The sequence below is a fragment of the Phoxinus phoxinus genome (genome assembly GCF_949152265.1).
Source record: "Phoxinus phoxinus genome assembly, chromosome: 2".
Classification (NCBI taxonomy): domain Eukaryota; kingdom Metazoa; phylum Chordata; class Actinopteri; order Cypriniformes; family Leuciscidae; genus Phoxinus; species Phoxinus phoxinus.
In genome coordinates, this window is record NC_136877.1 from 28707918 (window position 1) to 28728396 (window position 20479).

Genomic DNA, 20479 nt, shown 5'->3' on the forward strand with positions numbered 1-20479 from the left:
AAAAACATACTTAAGATAGTGTATTTCTGTGAAGATGTCATTTTCAGAATCATATCCCCTCTCATTTTCAGTTACTTTAGAAAAATAATTATACTCTTTGAAATAGCATACTGAATGAATATTACAGCCACTTTTTTTCTGAACAATTGAATGTTGGTGAGCATGACTAGACTTGAAGAATGGCTTGGGAACCAAAAGATGACCAAAGATCCTATTTCCTATAACCATGAAGCACAACCTGAAGACTAACCCTTTGTAAAATGTAAGCACCCCAATAGAAAAGGGAGGGGAGAAGAACCTTCACATTTGCCCCATAATTTCCTTATTCTTAGTCACAGTGTCCTCATACCTACATTCATCAATTATATATACCAAATGATTAGACAGACAATTTACATATCTCACATATGGCATGGGTGAGTTTCTCTCCCAGTGCAACTGCACATCTACTTTTAATGGCTTTACTCATAAGAAGACACAAATATTGTGTATTGTGTGGGGCAGTTATGTCTGGCATAGAAATGTGAGGGGGGAAAAAACAGGATCAAACAGACACCTAAATAACCTTTTGTACATTTTTGATGTGGTACAATTTAAGATTAAAAATAAAATATAATATTCATTTAAAGGAAAAAAAAAACATCAACCAGGGCAAATATGCCTCAAGGCACAGTGCATGAGCATACTCCAACATGACTGACTTTATATGTACCAATGTCCGGGGCAAAAAATGACAAACAAGTGTGGATGACCACCTTGGCCTTTACACCAGATTTACACTAAACAGTTATTTCCAATATCGTTTACATAAAAAAAAAAAAAAAAAGCTAAAAGTTATACTGTATCTATTCTATTTAACTCTTAATATATTAATCATTTCAAAGCTATGTAAACATTTTAAACCTTTGCATTTGCCTCTGTGAACAGTGCTTTTCTTAGTTTTCTACAGCTTTGGGGTAGACACAAGCAGGCAATAATAACATTAAAAATCATGGAAAAATATGTTTGTCTCAGTTGTAATCTAAGATTTGGTATTGCATGAAGATTTTGTCAAGGCATTTGAAAATTAAAGAAAAAAACCTTTAGTATGTAGTTGAAACTTTTGAAGAAATGTTGTTGTACTTTGAGATGAGAACCCTTGATGCTGTATTTAGCTTTATCCATCAAACAAATAGGAATAATACCCTCTTGAAACAGGAGCATTATGGTTTAAATATTCTCACTCAAAGCTTGTTGCTTTACTCATCACGCTAATACTTTACATAACCTGGTTGTGTGCCTTTTAACCCGAGCTTCTGAAACATGCTCAATAAACAGCTATAGTAACAACCTCACAAAGGTCAACTCCAAAAAAAAAAAAAAAAAATCATAATCAAACATGAACATCGGCTGTTTTTAGATAGTATCGAGCAAGCTTTGTGTGTCTCACTTTCCCACCATTGACAACAGAATATATCTGACTGAAACAGGCAAATTCAGGTTGTTAGCATAAAACTTTTGGCAAGCAGAACAAGGATCCGTCTTAAATTCTTTCTTATGACAAAACAAGAAACTCAGAACCAAATATCTGCTTTGTACAAGATTAAGCATTCTGTTGAAACTCTATTGGCAGGAAACATTCGAGTGCCACTCAAAATCACATTCAAAACGGAGGCATTTTAACAAGGGGCAATGGGTTTTGTGTTATATTCTGATGTATTACACAGGACAACATACTGGAATGTTCCCTATGATGGATACTGATCATGTACCTTCTATAACAGGAATTTCCCTAGGTTTATGATCCTATGAGGAGATCTGAGATCAAAGACAGACATGTTAGACTGACTGAAGGTCCACATCCAGTAGTGTGGCACCTACAGTCATTTTGTTCTCACAGGCTTTTCTGAGATCCATTATAAAACAGTAGAAAAATATATTTACAGTCATTATTCATACAGCCAAATCTTTGGACAGTGTCGTTAAGAGGTTTCTCGGGATATCCAGCCGCTCTCCGACAAAAAATTCAGAATCCGTTTTTTCAGCACCTTGTCCAAGTAGCTTGGTAGGCGGCTTTTCGAGGGAATGCCCTGCCGTTTCTGTAAGTGATCTCTGATGATGATAGTCTTGACAGTCAGATAGCGCGTAGGACTAAGGTTCATAGAGTTGCACAGTACCTTCTCCCGATCCGACAGCAGCTCAAAGCCAGACAGGTTCTCGATAGCTGAGAACTCACTGTCCTTGCCCTCCTCTTTAATGGCACTGACTCCTCCACCGCCGCCAAGCCCTCCTCCTGCTCCAACCCCTCCTCCAAGCCCGGCCGCTCCTCCTCCACCACTGCTGCCTCTCTTTGAGCCAGCAACACTTTTGTTCTCTTTCCGTTTTTCCCGTTTGTGGCGTGCTGCCTCATACTCGGCCGACTCGTCGAGTCTCGTGATGCCATTTCGCCGATAACGCTGAAGCTCCCGAACCTTCGCCCGTAGCATGCGCTCTTTGTGCATGTTATCGAAGAATTCTTCAAACTCACGCTGTGGCATGAACTGGCAAAGACCACGTAGTTTGGTCCGTTGCTCCTTCTCTTCCTTGGTGATTTTGCGTTTCGGGGTTGCTGCTGCAGAGGAGCCCAGCGGCCCTGTTGGAATGACGGTGGTAACGCCCCCCAATCCAAGAGCACCACCTGCACCCCCAACCCCTCCCGTTCCCCCCGGTCGTTCTCGCTCTTTATCTTTTTTGTCCCGTCCCAGAAAGGCTGGTACTAAATTGTAGTCACGAGCAATGTTTTTGCGGCGCTGGCGCTCACGCAGCTTCCGCACGTACATGTCCACGTGGGCTCGCTTCATCTCAATCTCAATATCTTCATCGTCATAGTTTACGGACAACCCACTGATGAGTTTCTCTGCCTCCTGGTCATATTCAATCTCGTAGTCGTCCCGAAGCGGCATGTATCCAAGCTGCTGCTGCTCCGCCACAGATATGTCAAGTGGGGGCAACGGGGTAGTCAAACTAGGAGACAGCGGACCTCCACTCGGGCAAGTGTGGTCTGTCACGCGGTTTGGGATGCTGTCAGGGATGCAGGCTTTGCCTAGATTCCCATGGATATACATGCTCACATAATGGTCCATGACCTCCTGAGGGGTGCGCGATGCACCAACATGGGCTGCCATATCCTCCTAACACACAGAAATAATCAAAGTTAAAGGGTTAGTTCGTTTAAAAAGGAAAATTCATCATCATTTAATCACCCTCATGTTGTTTCAAATCCATAAGACTTTAGTTCATCTTCAAAACATAAGTGAAGATGAGGTGACTGTGCATCTTCAGAAGACTTAGATTAAACAGGGTGAATCATGTGTAATACGTTTACAACATTTTGAATATTTTTTTTTATGACATGGACTTTCAATAAAGAAGCAAAATTCTCTCAGGTTTCATTTAAAATATCTTCCTCTGTGTTTTGAAGATGAACAAAAGTTGTATGCGCATACATATAACATATAAGACCATAACATATATAACAACATAAGAGCGAGTAAATGATTACAAAATTATAGCCTACTTTTTTTTGGAGAACTAACATTATCCCTTTAACATACAGCCAGGTCATAATAATGTGAAAGTTACAAACATAAATTACATAACTATTAATATTAAGTTAATGCAAATATTACTGAATCAACAAAATTGCTTTTGGTACAAGTGCACACAGTACAGTTTGTTCTCTCTATGTATATTATGTTATAAGTTCTTATGAATGATAAAAACTGTAATGCACCACAGACCTAGGGAATCTGCTAGGATCTTTAAAAAAAATACTTTTTTCTAAGTTTCTTCATTGAGCAATGTATCATTTGTTTGCATTTCAATGCATTAAGTTAGACTACTTGTGTGGAGGTGCACATTTGGCAATACAATGGAAGTTTATTAAAGCCGCATCAATATGGACTCAATTGAGAATCGTACCCAGTTACCAAATCCATATTGCTCGATGGCATCGAGCAGCGACTGTTCTTCCCTGCTAGTCCATCCTCCCTCAGCTTCGGGACCCCAGAGCGAAAAGCGCCCGCCATCAACTTGCTGATAGCCATGCCATCGTCTATGGTTGCCGATTTCGGCACCCGCGGAAAAGCACTCCGGGCAAAGTTCAATATCTTGACATTCGGCACAGCGAATCCGCAAATTCGTAACATCGGCCAGGCAGTTCACACAGTACTTCTTCCCTAGGTCGGCCATATTGCTTACTACCGCTTGTTGTTGGAAGCAGCAGTGGCGCGGGGGAGGACATGCGCAGTGGAGTATCTCTGGTCACGCCGCTGCGTCTCATTAATATTAACAGTAACACAGCAAATGCTTGTGATTGGCTTTCGCTCTGGGTGTCCATGGCAACACACACACACACAGACACAAAATAGTTGAGGCTTGCGCTGTTTCGTGTGATAAACGTTGGTTATTTTAGATCAATTGCAGGTAATTATTTTTTCAGGTGGATACAAAATATTATTTTAAAAAAAACGTGTGTAAATTCAACTAAATAAAATGGAAGAGGGGTCATTAGATCATGAAGAAAGCCCTGTTTTAGAAAATAACGAGCCGGTGGAAAACACTGAAACATTTGAGGATCTAACAGAGGCAACAAGTGCACACGAAATTAAAGAAACTGAACCTCCTAATATTTCAGAAGCTGTTGAGGATGATGTGGTCGAGCAGGGTTCACACCTTTCATTGGGCGTCCTCACAGAAGACACGTCCAGTACTGAGACAAGTGGACCACAGCAGGAAGAAACCGAGTCTAGGCAACATCGGATAACAGAAGAAAAGGATGAAATAGAACTCCTTATAAATGAGAACACGGACGGTCCTGAAATAGAACATTTCGTTGATGATCTTCTATCACGTGAGGACACTGAGGAGGAGGAGGAGAGACTTCCAACTCCTGACCCAAAAAATGAGAGGACCAGCCCTTCTAATGAATCACTGGTTCCTGCAGAAGAGGAAGAGTTTGGCCTACGCATCAACAATAGGGAACATTTGGATCTGCTACATGAACTACAGGCTGAGAATGAAGAGCTTAGACAGCTAAATGGTCAGCTGCAGACCAAAATAGTGGAATACCTCAGCAAGAAGACAAGTGCCAAACTGGAAGGAGATATCTCAGGACAGGAGCAGTACCAAAAGTACATGGAGCTCATGGAGGAGCTGAGAGTGCTGCAGCACCGTTGCTCAGAGCTCAACCAACAGCAGACTAAGGAGCTCCGCCAGCAGAGCTTAGAGAAACTGGACCAGGTGAAGCAGGAGTTGAGATCATTTGCTGCACTGAAATATGAGGCTGCCATGACAGCACTGACTGGTAAGGTGGGCAAACAGGCAGCACTGGGAAAAGTGGAGCAGCTGCAGGCTGACGGACTGAAGCAGGAAGACAAGCTGGCATGTGTGCGTCTCAACAGTATCAAGCTCAAGAACAAAATATGTCAATTTGAGATGGCACTTAGATCCAAACGGGAGCTGGTTGATGGCTTGCTGCTGATGGACTTTGAGCAGCTCAAAGCAGAGAACAAGACATTTAAAGACAAGATGAACGAGCGCAACGAGGAGCTACGTATTCTGAAAACGAAGGTTGCCTGCTCTGTGCAGGTAACTTCCTGAAACATCACCTAAACCTCTTTCTTTCTTTCTTTCTTTCTTTCTTTCTTTCTTTCTTTCTTTCTTTCTTTCTTTCTTTCTTTCTTTCTTTCTTTCGTTCTTTCTTTCTTTCTTTCTTACTTACTTACTTACTTACTTACTTTCTTTCTTTCTTTCTTTCTTTGTCTGAGGTCAGTGAGTTGACAAAAAAAAGAAAGAAAGTTTTTGTGGTCATCGGGATGTTAAAAAATTATTAATTAATATATTTAATTAGCCTAATTATATAGGCTATCAATAAATAAAATTCGTTTTTGTGGTCATCGGGATGTTAAAACAATTATTAATTAATATATTTAATTAATTATATATCAATAAATAAAATTAGTTTTTGTGGTCATCGGGATGTTAAAAAGATAATTAATTAATATATTTAATTAATTAGGCTATATATCAATAAATAAAATATTATTTCAAATATATAGCTAAGCAGTTAAATACACAACTGTACACATAAGATGTCTTTTGAAATGTTGTTGTGTACAGAAAGCTATTCTTAATATTTTAGCAAACTGTGTTGTTTTAGAAGTTTTTTTATTTAATTTCTACACATTTTTTTGTCCCACAACCTCAGGGCATTTCTCATGTGAAAGAGAAGCTGCATTTCATGCAGATAGAGAATAAGACCAAACACACTCAACTTGCCAAGGCAGACACGATGGTGGCTCTTAAGCGTGAAGTACTGGCACGTACCCGACAGGTTCGTGACGGCCTACGCGCAGACAATCTAAAGCTGCAGCAGCGCTGTGGCCTGCTGGGAAACACCACACTGCTGCGGGACTTTGAGGAGAAGGTGGACACCTCTGAATGCCTGCAGCAGAGACTGGAGATGTTAAAAAGACGTCACGCTGAGCTCATACTGAAGTGTGCCGGAGTGAAGCAGAAGATTGAGCAAAGCAAACCAGAGTCCCAGTGACATCACATCTGCACTTTGATCCCCTAAATTGTAAATTTAATGTGTATCTTGACAAAGTAACATAAACAAAAGTGAAAATGTCTGGTGAGAAATACTGAGAAATAATACTTGTCATCAAATTTGTCATCTTAGCATTCAAAGTTTGTCTTTGTTGTTTTCTTATTGTGATTGTTACAGTGCCAGCAGATGGCGATATTTCTTATGTCTTACCTTGCCAGCTAATTGTCTTATGTGTTCTATAAATAAATCTGATATATCACTAGCTGATATTTTGACATTGTTGATATTTAAGCCTATTTAAACTAAACAAGTGCTTATAAAGGTGTGCAATCAACAAACAATGGATGCCAGTTTTGGTTTATGCAAACTACTGTACTGACTATACTGACTACTTAAAAGGATGCTGTTGAATTCTTGATTCTTCGGTGCAAAGCAGAAGTAATTTAAATGGCCTTTCTGATCTAATTTACTGTATCAATAATTAACAAAGGCAGCATTATTTGACAAAAGTACAAAGACAGAACATGGACATGGTCAGAGAAGATTTTACTTCAATGTGTATAACTTGCTGAGCAACCTGCATCAGTGCATGCTCTAATAACTGAAAGCATCAATTTAGGGATTGCATGTCTGTATGTAAATGCTCATATAGATATATGATATAAAAAAAAAAAAAAAAAAAAGGTAACATAGTCCGACTGGCCACAGTGGCCAATTATTCATACTTGGAGACAGCATACTTGTTGTGAATTCTTTACATTGTATGTCTTTAAGTGTTATCTACTGCTGTATTCTATAAGGGTTTATTATGTAGAATACTTAATACATACGGATAGTATGTAGTACGCAATTTTATTGGATGCGGTTTTGGCGTAAGTGACGTGTTCTCCGTTACGCATACAGAGCTGTCAGAATATGACGCATATTTCCACCCGTGCAGCATCTCTGAGTGCAGGACAAAAGTTATTGAAAAAGTGAGTTTATTTCCTGACTTTATGTTATTAATACTGGATGTTTATACTGTTAAGATTATCTTTAACACTAAGCCTGTAAATCGCGGGTATTTCGCAATCTTGAATCGCGGGTGTTTCGCGATCTTTATGTACATTAGTTTGTCATGTGAAACGCACGTGAAAGTGCCGCTAGCATCGGGGCTTATTTTGCTAATATTGGTAAAACCTCGTTTAAGGGTTATGCATCTGTATAAGATATTCTAGATTTATTATTATTTAATACAACAATGAGGTCGCTGTATAATGTACCTTAGGTTGTTTATATATTCTGTTATATTCTGTTTGCTTTCTTATTCTGCTAAACACACTTTGAGAGAGCTGTTAAAATAGTCTAATCTGTCATGTAGACTACTGTTTATCACAACAGTATGTGAGCATGTATGTTTAACATTTGGTTATTTACTTCTGTTTATTTGTTTATTGCAGAAACTACCTCAAATGCATAATTGACATGTTATATGGTGAAACCCTGCACAAAATAAATGTGGAAAAGATATGATGACTCCTACTCCCTGATCAGAGTACTGAAGTGGTTAAGCCCATTAAAGAACCGGCATTCAGTGGGGCAATCCCCAACAAATGGTCCTTCGAGCCGGAGCTTGACTATTTCAGAATGTCATCTGAGGACAAACCAGCATCACTTCCCCATGCTGATGCTCAAGCAAGACAGTCACGTCGACGTCAGACCCCCAAGCGTCTTGAGGATTACATCCTTGACGTACATCACCGACCTGCCCTTTCCTCCAGTCCTGTTCAGAGGGAGTCAGAGGAGCAGAGAGGAGCAGCAGCCGCAGTGTATACTAGTCAAGCAGATGCAGCCTCCAGCCAAGGTGGACATCGAGACACGCCCAGTCCTAGTCAAGCGGACGTATTGAGTATGGACTCATTGTCGAAACTCATGGAATCCATGAATGAGAAGGAGGAAGAAGAGACATTCGAAATGGACGATCTTCTCAGGAAACTAGATCGGCTTAAGAAACGCAAGCACCGCCGAAACGAGATGATGGAACACATCAAATCATTCTTGAGAGAAGAAGAGGAAAATGAGGACAATGAACCAAAACAGGCTATTACATCAGCACCACAGTCTTCTCCGACACCTTTTAGTTCATCAAGCCCTCCGCCTATACAGACACATGACACGGTGTCACATGTCGGCAAACAGGCTACTGTATGTACATCAGTGAGACACGAGGAAAAGTCACATAGGACAGGTGATGTTCCTAGAGCAGAGGTAGAGAGTCGCAACCTTGGATTCATTCCACTCCATCCAAACCAATCAAGAACTACAGGTTTAATATATTCTCCTATCTCCTCTGGCACAGTATCTCCAGTCTCTCATCTGTTACTACCACCACTATCTGAGCCAGTTCCATCTCATTCTGCCAGATTTCTGCCCCTTCACGAACAAACTGTAGTTAATAAGGCTGAACAATCATTCCAGCCCCTTGAGCAGCAGCTGATTTCGCCAGTACCAGTTTATCAGCATCCCATGACACCATACGGCTATCTTGCAGCACCACATTCGCAGATACAGCCAGTGAATGCATCTACTTCATTCAGTTATGTCCCTCCTTATCAGAAAATTATGTCAACATTACCCTCTCAAAACATGATTCCTGGTTTACTCCCTTCAGTGAACTCTGCTGCGGTTGTCGCTCCTCCACAGCTGATACCAGCACAGACTGCAGCTCCACCGGGTGGTAATATACCTCAACGGACATTGTATAACCCCCCTAAACCTAAAATTCCAGACTTCACAAGTGACAGTGAAAGAGAATTTGCTAACATGAAGCTGGCATTGGACAATTTGCTTGAGCCTTACCCAGAACTAACAGAGAAATATAAATATCATGTCCTGTTGGAACATCTTAAACTGCCTGAAGCTCAGATGATCGCGCAGTCTTGCCGGCATCACCTATATCCATATTCGGCAGCTATGCAAGCACTTCAATTACAGTATGGTCAGCCACATCAACTGGCTCAGAGTGAGATAGCAGCCATCCTCACATCACCAGATGTCAAGCCCAATGATAACCACAGCTTTCAGAGCTTTGCTTTGCGAGTTCATCTCCTGGTCAGCATGCTGCTGTCACTAGAGGGACCCAGAGGGATGGAGCTTAATTGCTGCTCACATGTAGACCGCCTACTCAGCAAACTGCCAAAGTATCTACGGGATGGCTTCATTGAGTTCCTTCAACAACAAGGAAAGCTCAACTCCATAGCTCTTAACCCCTATAATTTGCAGGACTTCGCTGGATGGCTACAAGTCAAGGCACAGCAGCAAAGACTGTCTATTCGGTTAGTACAGCGCTACCAGCACGAGAAACTTCAAGGGGTCGGGAAAGAGAAACCCACATATAAAACAAAGGGACCAAGTCTAGTTGTTTATCACGGTGCATCCTCTGCTGAGACTGCGTTTTCTTCCCGTCCCAAAGAGCTCAAGCAGAAGAAACCATTCAAGGTACACTGCCTCTTTTGCAACAGTAAAGAGCATTACATTACCCGCTGTGCTAACATCAAAGAGCAGTCAGTTGCTGACCTACAAAGATGGATTACAGATGGAAAGCGATGCTGGCGATGTGCACGATTGCATGTACCTGAGATATGTAACCTTAAAAAGCCATGCAGTGACTGTGGTGGAATACATCTCCAGGTGCTTCACCGTATAGCCCGTGATGATCCAACAATAGGTACATCAAGCACATCAGAGAGTCGCATTTACCTCACCCCTGCTAGTGCGACCTGCAGAGTGCTTCTCAAAGTGGTACCAGTGTTGCTACACAGCAAGTTCAGGTCAGTCGAGACTTATGCTGTACTGGATGATGGAGCGCAGAGAACCATGATCTTGCCAATAGCCGTACACAAGCTTCAGTTGGAAGGTGAACCTGAAACACTGGCTCTACGCACTGTAAGATCCGACATCACTCACCTTTCCGGGTCCAAGGTTAACCTGGAAATCTCTTCAAAGAGTGAACCGAAGAGACGCTTTCAGATACTTGGGGCCTTCACTTCTTCGGGTCTGGACCTGGTAGAGCAATCATATCCAGTGCAGAGACTTCAGAAACGGTACGGTCACCTCAGAGAGCTTCCGTTACAGTCATTCTATAATGTGCGTCCACTGGTACTGATTGGATCAGACAATGTCCATCTTCTCACAGCGGATAGGCCAGTCTGCCAAGGACCTAAAGGTGGTCCAGTTGCAGTGCATACAGCTCTGGGGTGGGCCCTACAAGGAGCTGAGGAGGGCACACCAAGTCACAACTCAGTGCAGCAGTGTCTTTTCATGTCGACTGTTTGTCCCAATGACTTGCTTTGTCGTAATGTTGAGAAGTTATGGCAACTTGATGTCCTGCCTTATCGGAATGAGAAACTGGTGGTTCGATCCAAGGAAGATCAAGAGGCAATTAAACTTCTCGAATGCCAAACGCAGAGGATTAAGGTTGAAGAAGTTCAACGTTATGCCACCCCGCTGCTCCGCAGACCTGGTGCTCCAAAACTCAAAAGTACGATGCAATCAGTTCTGCCTAGTCTGAGGAGCACAGAGAGGAAACTTCAGAGAGACCCAGAGAAAGCTGTTGTATATTCTGGTGAGATTAATAAGCTCATTAAGGCAGGCTATGTTACTATGCTCCAACCTGAAGAAGTTACCAAGTCAGAGGAAGCTTGGTACATTCCCCACCACCTGGTGTGCCACAATAATAAACCAAGACTGGTCTTCAATTGCTCATTCAGGTATCAAGGTCTGTCTCTGAATGATCATCTTCTGCCAGGGCCTACACTCGGCCCATCATTGTTGGGGGTCCTTTTGAGATTCAGGCAACACCACGTGGCTGTAAGTGCGGACATTCGCGGAATGTTCCATCAGGTTCGCCTGTTGCCTGAGGACAGACCTCTACTCCGCTTCATCTGGCGAGATTTACACTGTGAGAATTGCCCAGACGTTTATGAATGGCAGGTCTTGCCATTTGGTACAACCAGCAGCCCATGTTGTGCCATTTTTGCTGTGCAACAGCATGCTCGGAATAACCAAGAGAGTTATCCAGGTGCTCTACAAACAGTGCAACAGAGTTTTTATGTGGACAACTATCTGGCAAGCTTTCCAACTACATCTGAGGCCAAGCTAACAAGCAATCAACTGCGCAATCTCCTGTCAGATGGTGGATTTGACCTCAGACAATGGGCCAGCAACCAGCCATCAGTGATATCCCATCTACCCACGGAAGCAAGGTCTTTGGCTGCAGAACAATGGCTTGGGCAGAACAGGACTGATCCAATGGAGCCAACTTTAGGTCTCAGGTGGAATTGTGCTGCTGATACATTAGGATACCACTATCGTCCCATTGAACATGCCACACTAACCATGAGAACAGCCTATCAAGTGCTAGCAACTCAGTATGATCCATTGGGGTTCATTGTGCCTTTCACCACACGAGCAAAAGTGCTCATTCAACAGCTATGGTCCAAAAAAAGAGAATGGGATGACCCAAACTTACCCCCAGATCTTCAAGCTGCCTGGAACACATGGGAAAGTGAGTTACAGCATCTTAGTGCCATTACCATTCCTCGCTGTTACTCATCAGTTCCTAATGATGTACAACGGAAGTATGACCTCCATGTGTTTTGCGATGCATCTGAGAGGGCGTATGGGGCAGTAGCTTACTTAGCTGAGTACACAGAAGATGTCATCCATACTTCCTTCGTTATTGCTAGATCGCGAGTTGCTCCCAAGAGGCAACAGTCCATACCTCGCTTGGAACTATGTGCAGCATTAGCGGGAGCACAGCTAGCAAAGCTTTTGAAAGATGAGATCACTCTCACTATCCAGCAGACAACTCTCTGGACAGATTCTACAACTGTGCTGGAGTGGCTTCAGTCAGACTCTTGTAGATTCAAAGTCTTTGTCGGAACACGAGTCTCAGAAATACAAGAGTTGACAGAACGCAGTGCTTGGCGGTACGTGGACACGCAGCAGAACCCAGCGGACGATATCACAAGAGGTAAACCACTCTTAAGTTTTACTGTGCCTGGTCGCTGGAGTCAGGGACCACCATTTCTAAAACTGAGTTCCGAACACTGGCCAAAGAGACCTGAACAGACAAGGTCAGAAGAGTTACCTGAACTGAAGAGTCTCACTATCTGCTGCCTAACCACTACGCAACCAGATCAAACCCTTCCACATGCCATTCAGTTCAGCACATGGAAGGAGTTAGTGGAGGCAACTCGACTATCATGTCAAAGAGCGACAGATGATTCAACAAACACCCAGCTCATTGATCATCGTGAAGCAGAATTGATCTTATTGAGAGAGTGTCAAGTTCAGAGCTTTCCTGAGGAAATAACAGCCCTCAAAGCACAAAAACTCATACCAAACCACAGTCGACTAATGTGTCTTGCTCCAGAATGGGATCCAGCGACTAATGTACTAAGAGTCGGAGGACGATTACGGAGACTGGAAAGCCCGAATGTTGAGCAAATTCATCCGATAGTGTTAGATCCGCAGCATCCAGCAACAAAGCTTCTCATTAAAGACTTTGACGAGCGCTTGTTGCACCCAGGTACAGAAAGAGTGTATGCAGAAATACGGAGACAATACTGGATCTTGCGGGGACGTCAAGCGATTAAACACCACCAGCTTAACTGTTCATCCTGTCAACGATGGCGAGCTCAGCCTAAAGTACCACAAATGGCAGATTTGCCACCAGAGCGGCTCAGGCTTCTCAGTCCCCCATTTTATTCTACAGGAGTGGACTGTTTTGGCCCGTATCATGTCAAAATAGGCAGAAGGATTGAGAAACGTTGGGGTGTCATTTTCAAATGTCTCACCACAAGAGCTGTCCACATAGAGCTTCTCAACTCAATGGATGTGGATGCTTTCTTGCTTGCTCTTCGGCGATTCATAGCCAGACGTGGCAGACCAAAGGAGATCAGGTCAGATTGTGGCACAAACTTTCGTGGTGCCGATCGAGAACTGCGAGAAGCCTTTGCTGCTATGGACTCCCAATTAAAAGAGCAGTTAGCCGAGTACCAGATCCTCTTCAAGTTCAATCCGCCTAATGCTCCTCATTTTGGTGGTGTCTGGGAGCGAGAGATCCGCTCCATTAAAGCTGCTCTCCAAGTGGCAGTTGGAAGTCAGTCTATCTCTGAAGATGTCCTGTCTACCGTCTTAGTAGAGGTAGAGGGAATTCTAAATTCAAAACCCCTCGGATACGTCTCAGCAGACGTTGCAGACCTCGACGCCATTACACCAAACCTTCTCCTCATGGGGCGGCGGGACGCGTCGCTTCCACAGGTGGCGTATGCCTCAGGAGAAATGGGGCGGCGCAGATGGCGCCATTGTCAAAATCTTGTGGACCAATTCTGGACTCAATTTACAAGGAACTACTTACCAACGCTCCAGACACGCCAGAAGTGGCATAAACCATCAGACACTCTGACAGTAGGCTCAGTAGTCTTGATAGTTGATCCACAACTTCCCAGAGCTCAGTGGCCTGTTGGTAAAGTGGTTAAGACTGTTGTCAGTAAGGATGGATGTGTGAGAACAGCAGATGTTCTTGTCAAGGGTAAGGTGTACACCAGGCCAGTTGCGCGCCTTATTCTGTTGCCAGCCTTAGAGGACAACAAAGATTCTTAAAGAATTCTCTTAAATTGCACATTTGCTGCTCAAATGTGGGGGCGGCTGTTGTGAATTCTTTACATTGTATGTCTTTAAGTGTTATCTACTGCTGTATTCTATAAGGGTTTATTATGTAGAATACTTAATACATACGGATAGTATGTAGTACGCAATTTTATTGGATGCGGTTTTGGCGTAAGTGACGTGTTCTCCGTTACGCATACAGAGCTGTCAGAATATGACGCATATTTCCACCCGTGCAGCATCTCTGAGTGCAGGACAAAAGTTATTGAAAAAGTGAGTTTATTTCCTGACTTTATGTTATTAATACTGGATGTTTATACTGTTAAGATTATCTTTAACACTAAGCCTGTAAATCGCGGGTATTTCGCAATCTTGAATCGCGGGTGTTTCGCGATCTTTATGTACATTAGTTTGTCATGTGAAACGCACGTGAAAGTGCCGCTAGCATCGGGGCTTATTTTGCTAATATTGGTAAAACCTCGTTTAAGGGTTATGCATCTGTATAAGATATTCTAGATTTATTATTATTTAATACAACAATGAGGTCGCTGTATAATGTACCTTAGGTTGTTTATATATTCTGTTATATTCTGTTTGCTTTCTTATTCTGCTAAACACACTTTGAGAGAGCTGTTAAAATAGTCTAATCTGTCATGTAGACTACTGTTTATCACAACAGTATGTGAGCATGTATGTTTAACATTTGGTTATTTACTTCTGTTTATTTGTTTATTGCAGAAACTACCTCAAATGCATAATTGACATGTTATATGGTGAAACCCTGCACAAAATAAATGTGGAAAAGATATGATGACTCCTACTCCCTGATCAGAGTACTGAAGTGGTTAAGCCCATTAAAGAACCGGCATTCAGTGGGGCAATCCCCAACAATACTTCAACATCCACATAAGTAAAACTAACAAACAATGCCCAATACTTTATTCAGGGGTTTTCCTGGCTCAAAATGAGGTGGAGAATAAACCACTTTTTACAAGCAAATATTGTAGTTATTTAACGATAAGGTAATAGATTGTTATTTTGAGGACACTATCATATACTGTTTCCCACATGATTTTGTGAATGTGTGGTGGCTGGACCTTGGTCCTGCTAGGGGTGTCCGGGGGCTATCCTCCCCTGTAAGAAAATGTTATACATTTAAAGCTAAATTCATTAATCTGGTGCACTTTGAGAGTTCAAAATTGAGAGCTCCAACCCATGTTAAAAAGTCTGTGCATTGAAGGGGGCTTTAGGGCTTGTGCAGATTAGCTCTAACGTCACCTGAATCTGCTGTTAAAAATAAATCATGCACCCGCCAACCGCTTAAACTTATGATACTCTCTGATTTAGATATCTGCACCTGATCATCACATTACAATTATTCAAATTCTTAGTGTTAAGCATGATAATATGGTAACACTGAAGTAGGCTGCTTTGAAATGAACATTTATTTAAAATTAAAGTTCTTCTTTGGTAAAATTAAATTTATTTAATAGCTACACAGGGGTTACTCCGTTCAACCTTAAATTATCACTGCTTTATTACATAATTTTTGGAAAACACTCTAATCAGAATAATTTCTATTTTTAGTTAAAGCTGTTTATGAAGCAATTTCATGTAGGGTTTTTCCTTTGTGTATTATATAATGACCACTAGAAGGTGCTCTAGGCATGTTTTCCTTGCTTGTTTTTCCCTGAAGAGAGATAACGAAAGTAAAAATGACGCACTTTCGTTGCATTTTACTGTGAAATTTGAGATCCGTGTCTTACATTAATGTACCTGTCTACTCACCATACTCCAGATATCATTACTCCGCTATCATCCAGGTAAAAAAAAAGAAAAGACTCAATTAATTCATATTCATCTGCTCACCATTATTTTGACTGTTTCATCACTCACCTGCCAGCTGTTAAATTCATCACTGTCAATAAATACCCTGTTTGGGTTTAACCTTATCTCTGTCTCCGAGTCTGGTGTTCCCTGACAGAAGACCAGACCATACCAACATGAACCCATCAGGGTATTCACCTGTCCACCCCAGGGACCTGCTCATATCCCTCTCATAAGCTGGCCGTCCTATAGAAGACCATTTGGAGGAGTTCCTCGAGCTGTCCCACCTGGTGTCCTGAAGCAACGACACTCTGAAGACCCTCTTCTGGAGTGGGTTGGATGATCATCTCTTCAAACATCTACCAGTGGGAACTACCAACTGTACCCTTAAACTATGTACTGTGGCTGAGTGGTTCCTCCCTCACAGTAGGCAAATTGGATGAAGATATCATCGCTCCTCAGTTGCTGGCTCTACAGCCCACTCCAGTCCTCCTGGGTGCCTTCTGTCTTCATCTCAAAGATTTCAAAGGGACTTCCTCCCTAGTCCTTTTTCATAATTCTTCAGACCTGCCAACATGCTAGAGTTCACCACGAGTCAAGAACCAGAGCCAATGATTGCCACAAACCCTGACCTCAGACAGCCCCTTACCCCACCCACCACGGTCACCGAGCCAGAGCCAAACAAGGACCTGCCACAGATGGAGAAGGACATGACCTCATGTCAGGGTCATGTCTGACCAGGTTCGAGAGTCGGTTCGAAAGTAGTGGAATTTGACGGTGTGGAGTTGGATTCCATCCATGCCCCTTTCCCTAATGTACACTGGCGGCATACAAGAACAGTCAATATAATGGATTGACTGGTTCCCTCCTATTCCCAATGCCAAGTCTCCATCAGTACTGTTTTTATCCAGCCCCAAGTCTCTTGTATCTCTGCTAGTCCCGCCCGCCTCCCTCTCCCGCTTCCTCTACCAAAGCCAGCCAGTAACTTGGCCCTGCTTCCACTGTCTCCTGTTAGCCTCTCAGCTCCCCCTTCAGGGGTGCCGCATAATGGTTTGGCTCCCTCATCCCTCAGGCTACACTTTTGTCAGATGTTTTTGCCACTGGATTCCTGGCCTCTGGCTCATCCTCAACCTTCCATCCCTTCGGTTCCACTGGGCTCCGCCTTCCCTCTGGCTCCACAATTGTCCCCGGTCACTCCGGGTACACCATCGTCTTCCGGGTACCCGGAATCAGAAACTACATTTCCCAGCATCCCACCTGTCCCTCACCTGCACTTACTCGGCCATCACCCACACCTATTTCCCATCAGCACTTCAATCTGCACCAGGAAGTAAGAACACAGCTCACACTCACTCTTTGTCTGGTCTCAACTACGGATAATAGACTACTCATCCACTTTACTTACAATTTGGATCTCCCTGGGATTCTCCAGCGATCTCCTTGTAAATCTTCCTGTGATACTCCAGCAATCTCCTGTAAAGCTACTCTTTGGAATATTACACATACCTGTCTACTCACCATACTCATGTGAAGACGTGTGTGCTCTCTCTACACTCCCGCTCCAGTCATTGTTGCTTTGATCATTTTCGCCCCATTTCAAATCTACAGTTTCTTTCTAAAATACTGGAAATGATTTTTGCAGCCCAGGTCCGGGATCATCTTTCTAATAATAGTTTGAATGAGCAATTTCAATCTGGTTTCCATCCATATCATAGTGTTGAGACTGCATTAGTAAAGATCTCTAACTTACTGTCAGCTGCTGACTCTGGACTTTTATCTGTACTTATTCTGCTCAATTTGAGTGCAGTATTTGATACTATCCCGCACAGCATTCTGTTAGACAGATGGAAGTCTATATTGGAATCATTGGTACCCCCTTGACTTGGTTTCGATCTTACTTTATTATTTACTGTGTCTTTTTTACACCTTGGATATATTTTTAGGAAATGTGGTTCAATTCCATTGCTATGCAAATGACACCCAACTTTACCTATCCTCCAAACATATCTCTACTCTTCCTCTATCTGTCCCCTCAGATTGTTTAGCAGAGATTAAAGAGTGTTTTTCAATCAATTTAACAGCAGTAAAACAGAAATTATATTTGTTGGTTCAAAAACCAATCTCCTGTATTGGCAATCTGGCCCATGCAATCTAAATGTTCCTCTGTGAATATTGATAACTTTGTGTCTGTTTCTAAACAGGTTAAAAGTTTGGGTGTCATCTTTGACAGTACTCTATCATTCGAAGCACATATAAACTGTGTATTTCCACATATGCAATATGGTACTATACGGTTATCCGGACCACACGATGGCATACCCCTACCTACCCGTTACTGGGGTTAAGACCAATCATACGATGGCCTACCCCAACCCCGCCTCTAAACCTTTCGTCACTGGGGTTAAGACCAATCATACGATGGCCTACCCCTAACCCCGCCCCTAAACCTACCCGTCACTGGGGTTAAGACCAATCATACGATGGCCTACCCCTAACCCCGCCTCTAAACCTTTCGTCACTGGGGTTAAGACCAATCATACGATGGCCTACCCCTAACCCCGCCCCTAAACCTACCCGTCACTGGGGTTAAGACCAATCATACGATGGCCTACCCCTAACCCCGCCCCTAAACCTACCCGTTACTGGGGTTAAGACCAATCATACGATGGCCTACCCCTAACCCCGCCCCTAAACCTACCCGTCACTGGGGTTAAGACCAATCATACGATGGCCTACCCCTAACCCCGCCTCTAAACCTTTCGTCACTGGGGTTAAGACCAATCATACGATGGCCTACCCCTAACCCCGCCCCTAAACCTACCCGTCACTGGGGTTAAGACCAATCATACGATGGCCTACCCCTAACCCCGCCCCTAAACCTACCCGTCACTGGGGTTAAGACCAATCATACGATGGCCTACCCCTAACCCCGCCCCTAAACCTACCCGTCACTGGGGTTAAGACCAATCATACGATGGCCTACCCCTAACCCCGCCTCTAAACCTTTCGTCACTGGGGTTAAGACCAATCATACGATGGCCTACCCCTAACCCCGCCCCTAAACCTACCCGTCACTGGGGTTAAGACCAATCATACGATGGCCTACCCCTAACCCCGCCCCTAAACCTACCCGTTACTGGGGTTAAGACCAATCATACGATGGCCTACCCCTAACCCCGCCCCTAAACCTACCCGTCACTGGGGTTAAGACCAATCATACGATGGCCTACCCCTAACCCCGCCTCTAAACCTTTCGTCACTGGGGTTAAGACCAATCATACGATGGCCTACCCCTAACCCCGCCCCTAAACCTACCCGTCACTGGGGTTAAGACCAATCATACGATGGCCTACCCCTAACCCCGCCCCTAAACCTACCCGTCACTGGGGTTAAGACCAATCATACGATGGCCTACCCCTAACCCCACCTCTAAACCTACCCGTCACTGGGGTTAAGACCAATCATACGATGGCCTACCCCTAACCCCGCCCCTAAACCTACCCGTCACTGGGGTTAAGACCAATCATACGATGGCCTACCCCTAACCCCACCTCTAAACCTACCCGTCACTGGGGTTAAGACCAATCATACCCTGCATCTGACCTTCTTCATATTTACACACTGTAAGATCATCTTCTGCACTTACTCTTGTTCTCCCTCGAACTTCTATGTTCATGCAGCTCCTTATTTATGGAACTTGTTCAGTGCCGGCAGATGGCAGACAGTCAGCAAAGGTGACCAGCTCTGTCTCATTCAGCTAATAAAGAAATTGATTTCACCTTGGCATTGTGAGTCTATTTGAATCAAACAAATTCTTATAGTGGTTAGTGCTCAGCAAACAAAGAATGTTTCAGTTTAATCACATGACCTTTGCAGGGTCAGATGGGAAACATGCTTCAGCTATATTTTCTCAGCTATTGCTTGTTGCTGTAGTTCATGCTGGAACATTCAAATAATTTTTGACAAGACCTGATTCCATTACTAAAGAAAAATGTTTTCCATTTCACATTATAGGTGATGTTTTTATTTTTTACACAATCTATTTTCAAAACTATGTTCAGGTTATATGGCCTTCGACAGGAAATGCAGTTAGAGGTGTAGGGGTCGTGGAAGCCTCCAACCACAAATTCTGGTGTTCTGCTGACAAGTCTGAGGTGTTATCAGTGACACATTGCATGTAGGTGAGAAATAGTGCTATTATAAGACAACACCATCATCACATTATGTATAAGAAAAAATATGTTATGCAATACTGTGCTGTTCTTTTAATAATAATAAAAAAATCCAAAATGGAGTTAAGAGTTATTGAAAACAGGCTTATATCTGGGTCAGTATTACAGTATTCCACTTGATAAGTCTGTCTTGTTTGAGGTCCTTTCATGCTTTAATAATCATGTATGATCTTTACTTTGGAACTCACATTGACAGAAG

The 20479-nt window shown here is 43.0% G+C and overlaps 2 protein-coding genes across 2 annotated transcripts; one reads left to right on the forward strand and one right to left on the reverse strand.

Annotated features, from left to right (window-relative positions):
- Positions 1-1000: 1000 nt before the first annotated feature.
- On the reverse strand, positions 1001-4243 carry tada2b (transcriptional adaptor 2B). The gene is made up of 2 exons (XM_079639549.1): positions 3940-4243; positions 1001-3149 (listed from the first exon to the last, which is right to left on the reverse strand). Exons 1-2 carry the CDS (start codon positions 4207-4209, stop codon positions 1962-1964), a joined length of 1458 nt encoding a protein of 485 aa, XP_079495675.1. The 5' UTR covers positions 4210-4243; the 3' UTR covers positions 1001-1961.
- A 106-nt stretch (positions 4244-4349) lies between these two features.
- On the forward strand, positions 4350-6833 carry cfap184 (cilia and flagella associated protein 184). The gene is made up of 2 exons (XM_079639561.1): positions 4350-5607; positions 6227-6833. Exons 1-2 carry the CDS (start codon positions 4513-4515, stop codon positions 6566-6568), a joined length of 1437 nt encoding a protein of 478 aa, XP_079495687.1. The 5' UTR covers positions 4350-4512; the 3' UTR covers positions 6569-6833.
- The last annotated feature ends 13646 nt before the right edge of the window (positions 6834-20479 follow it).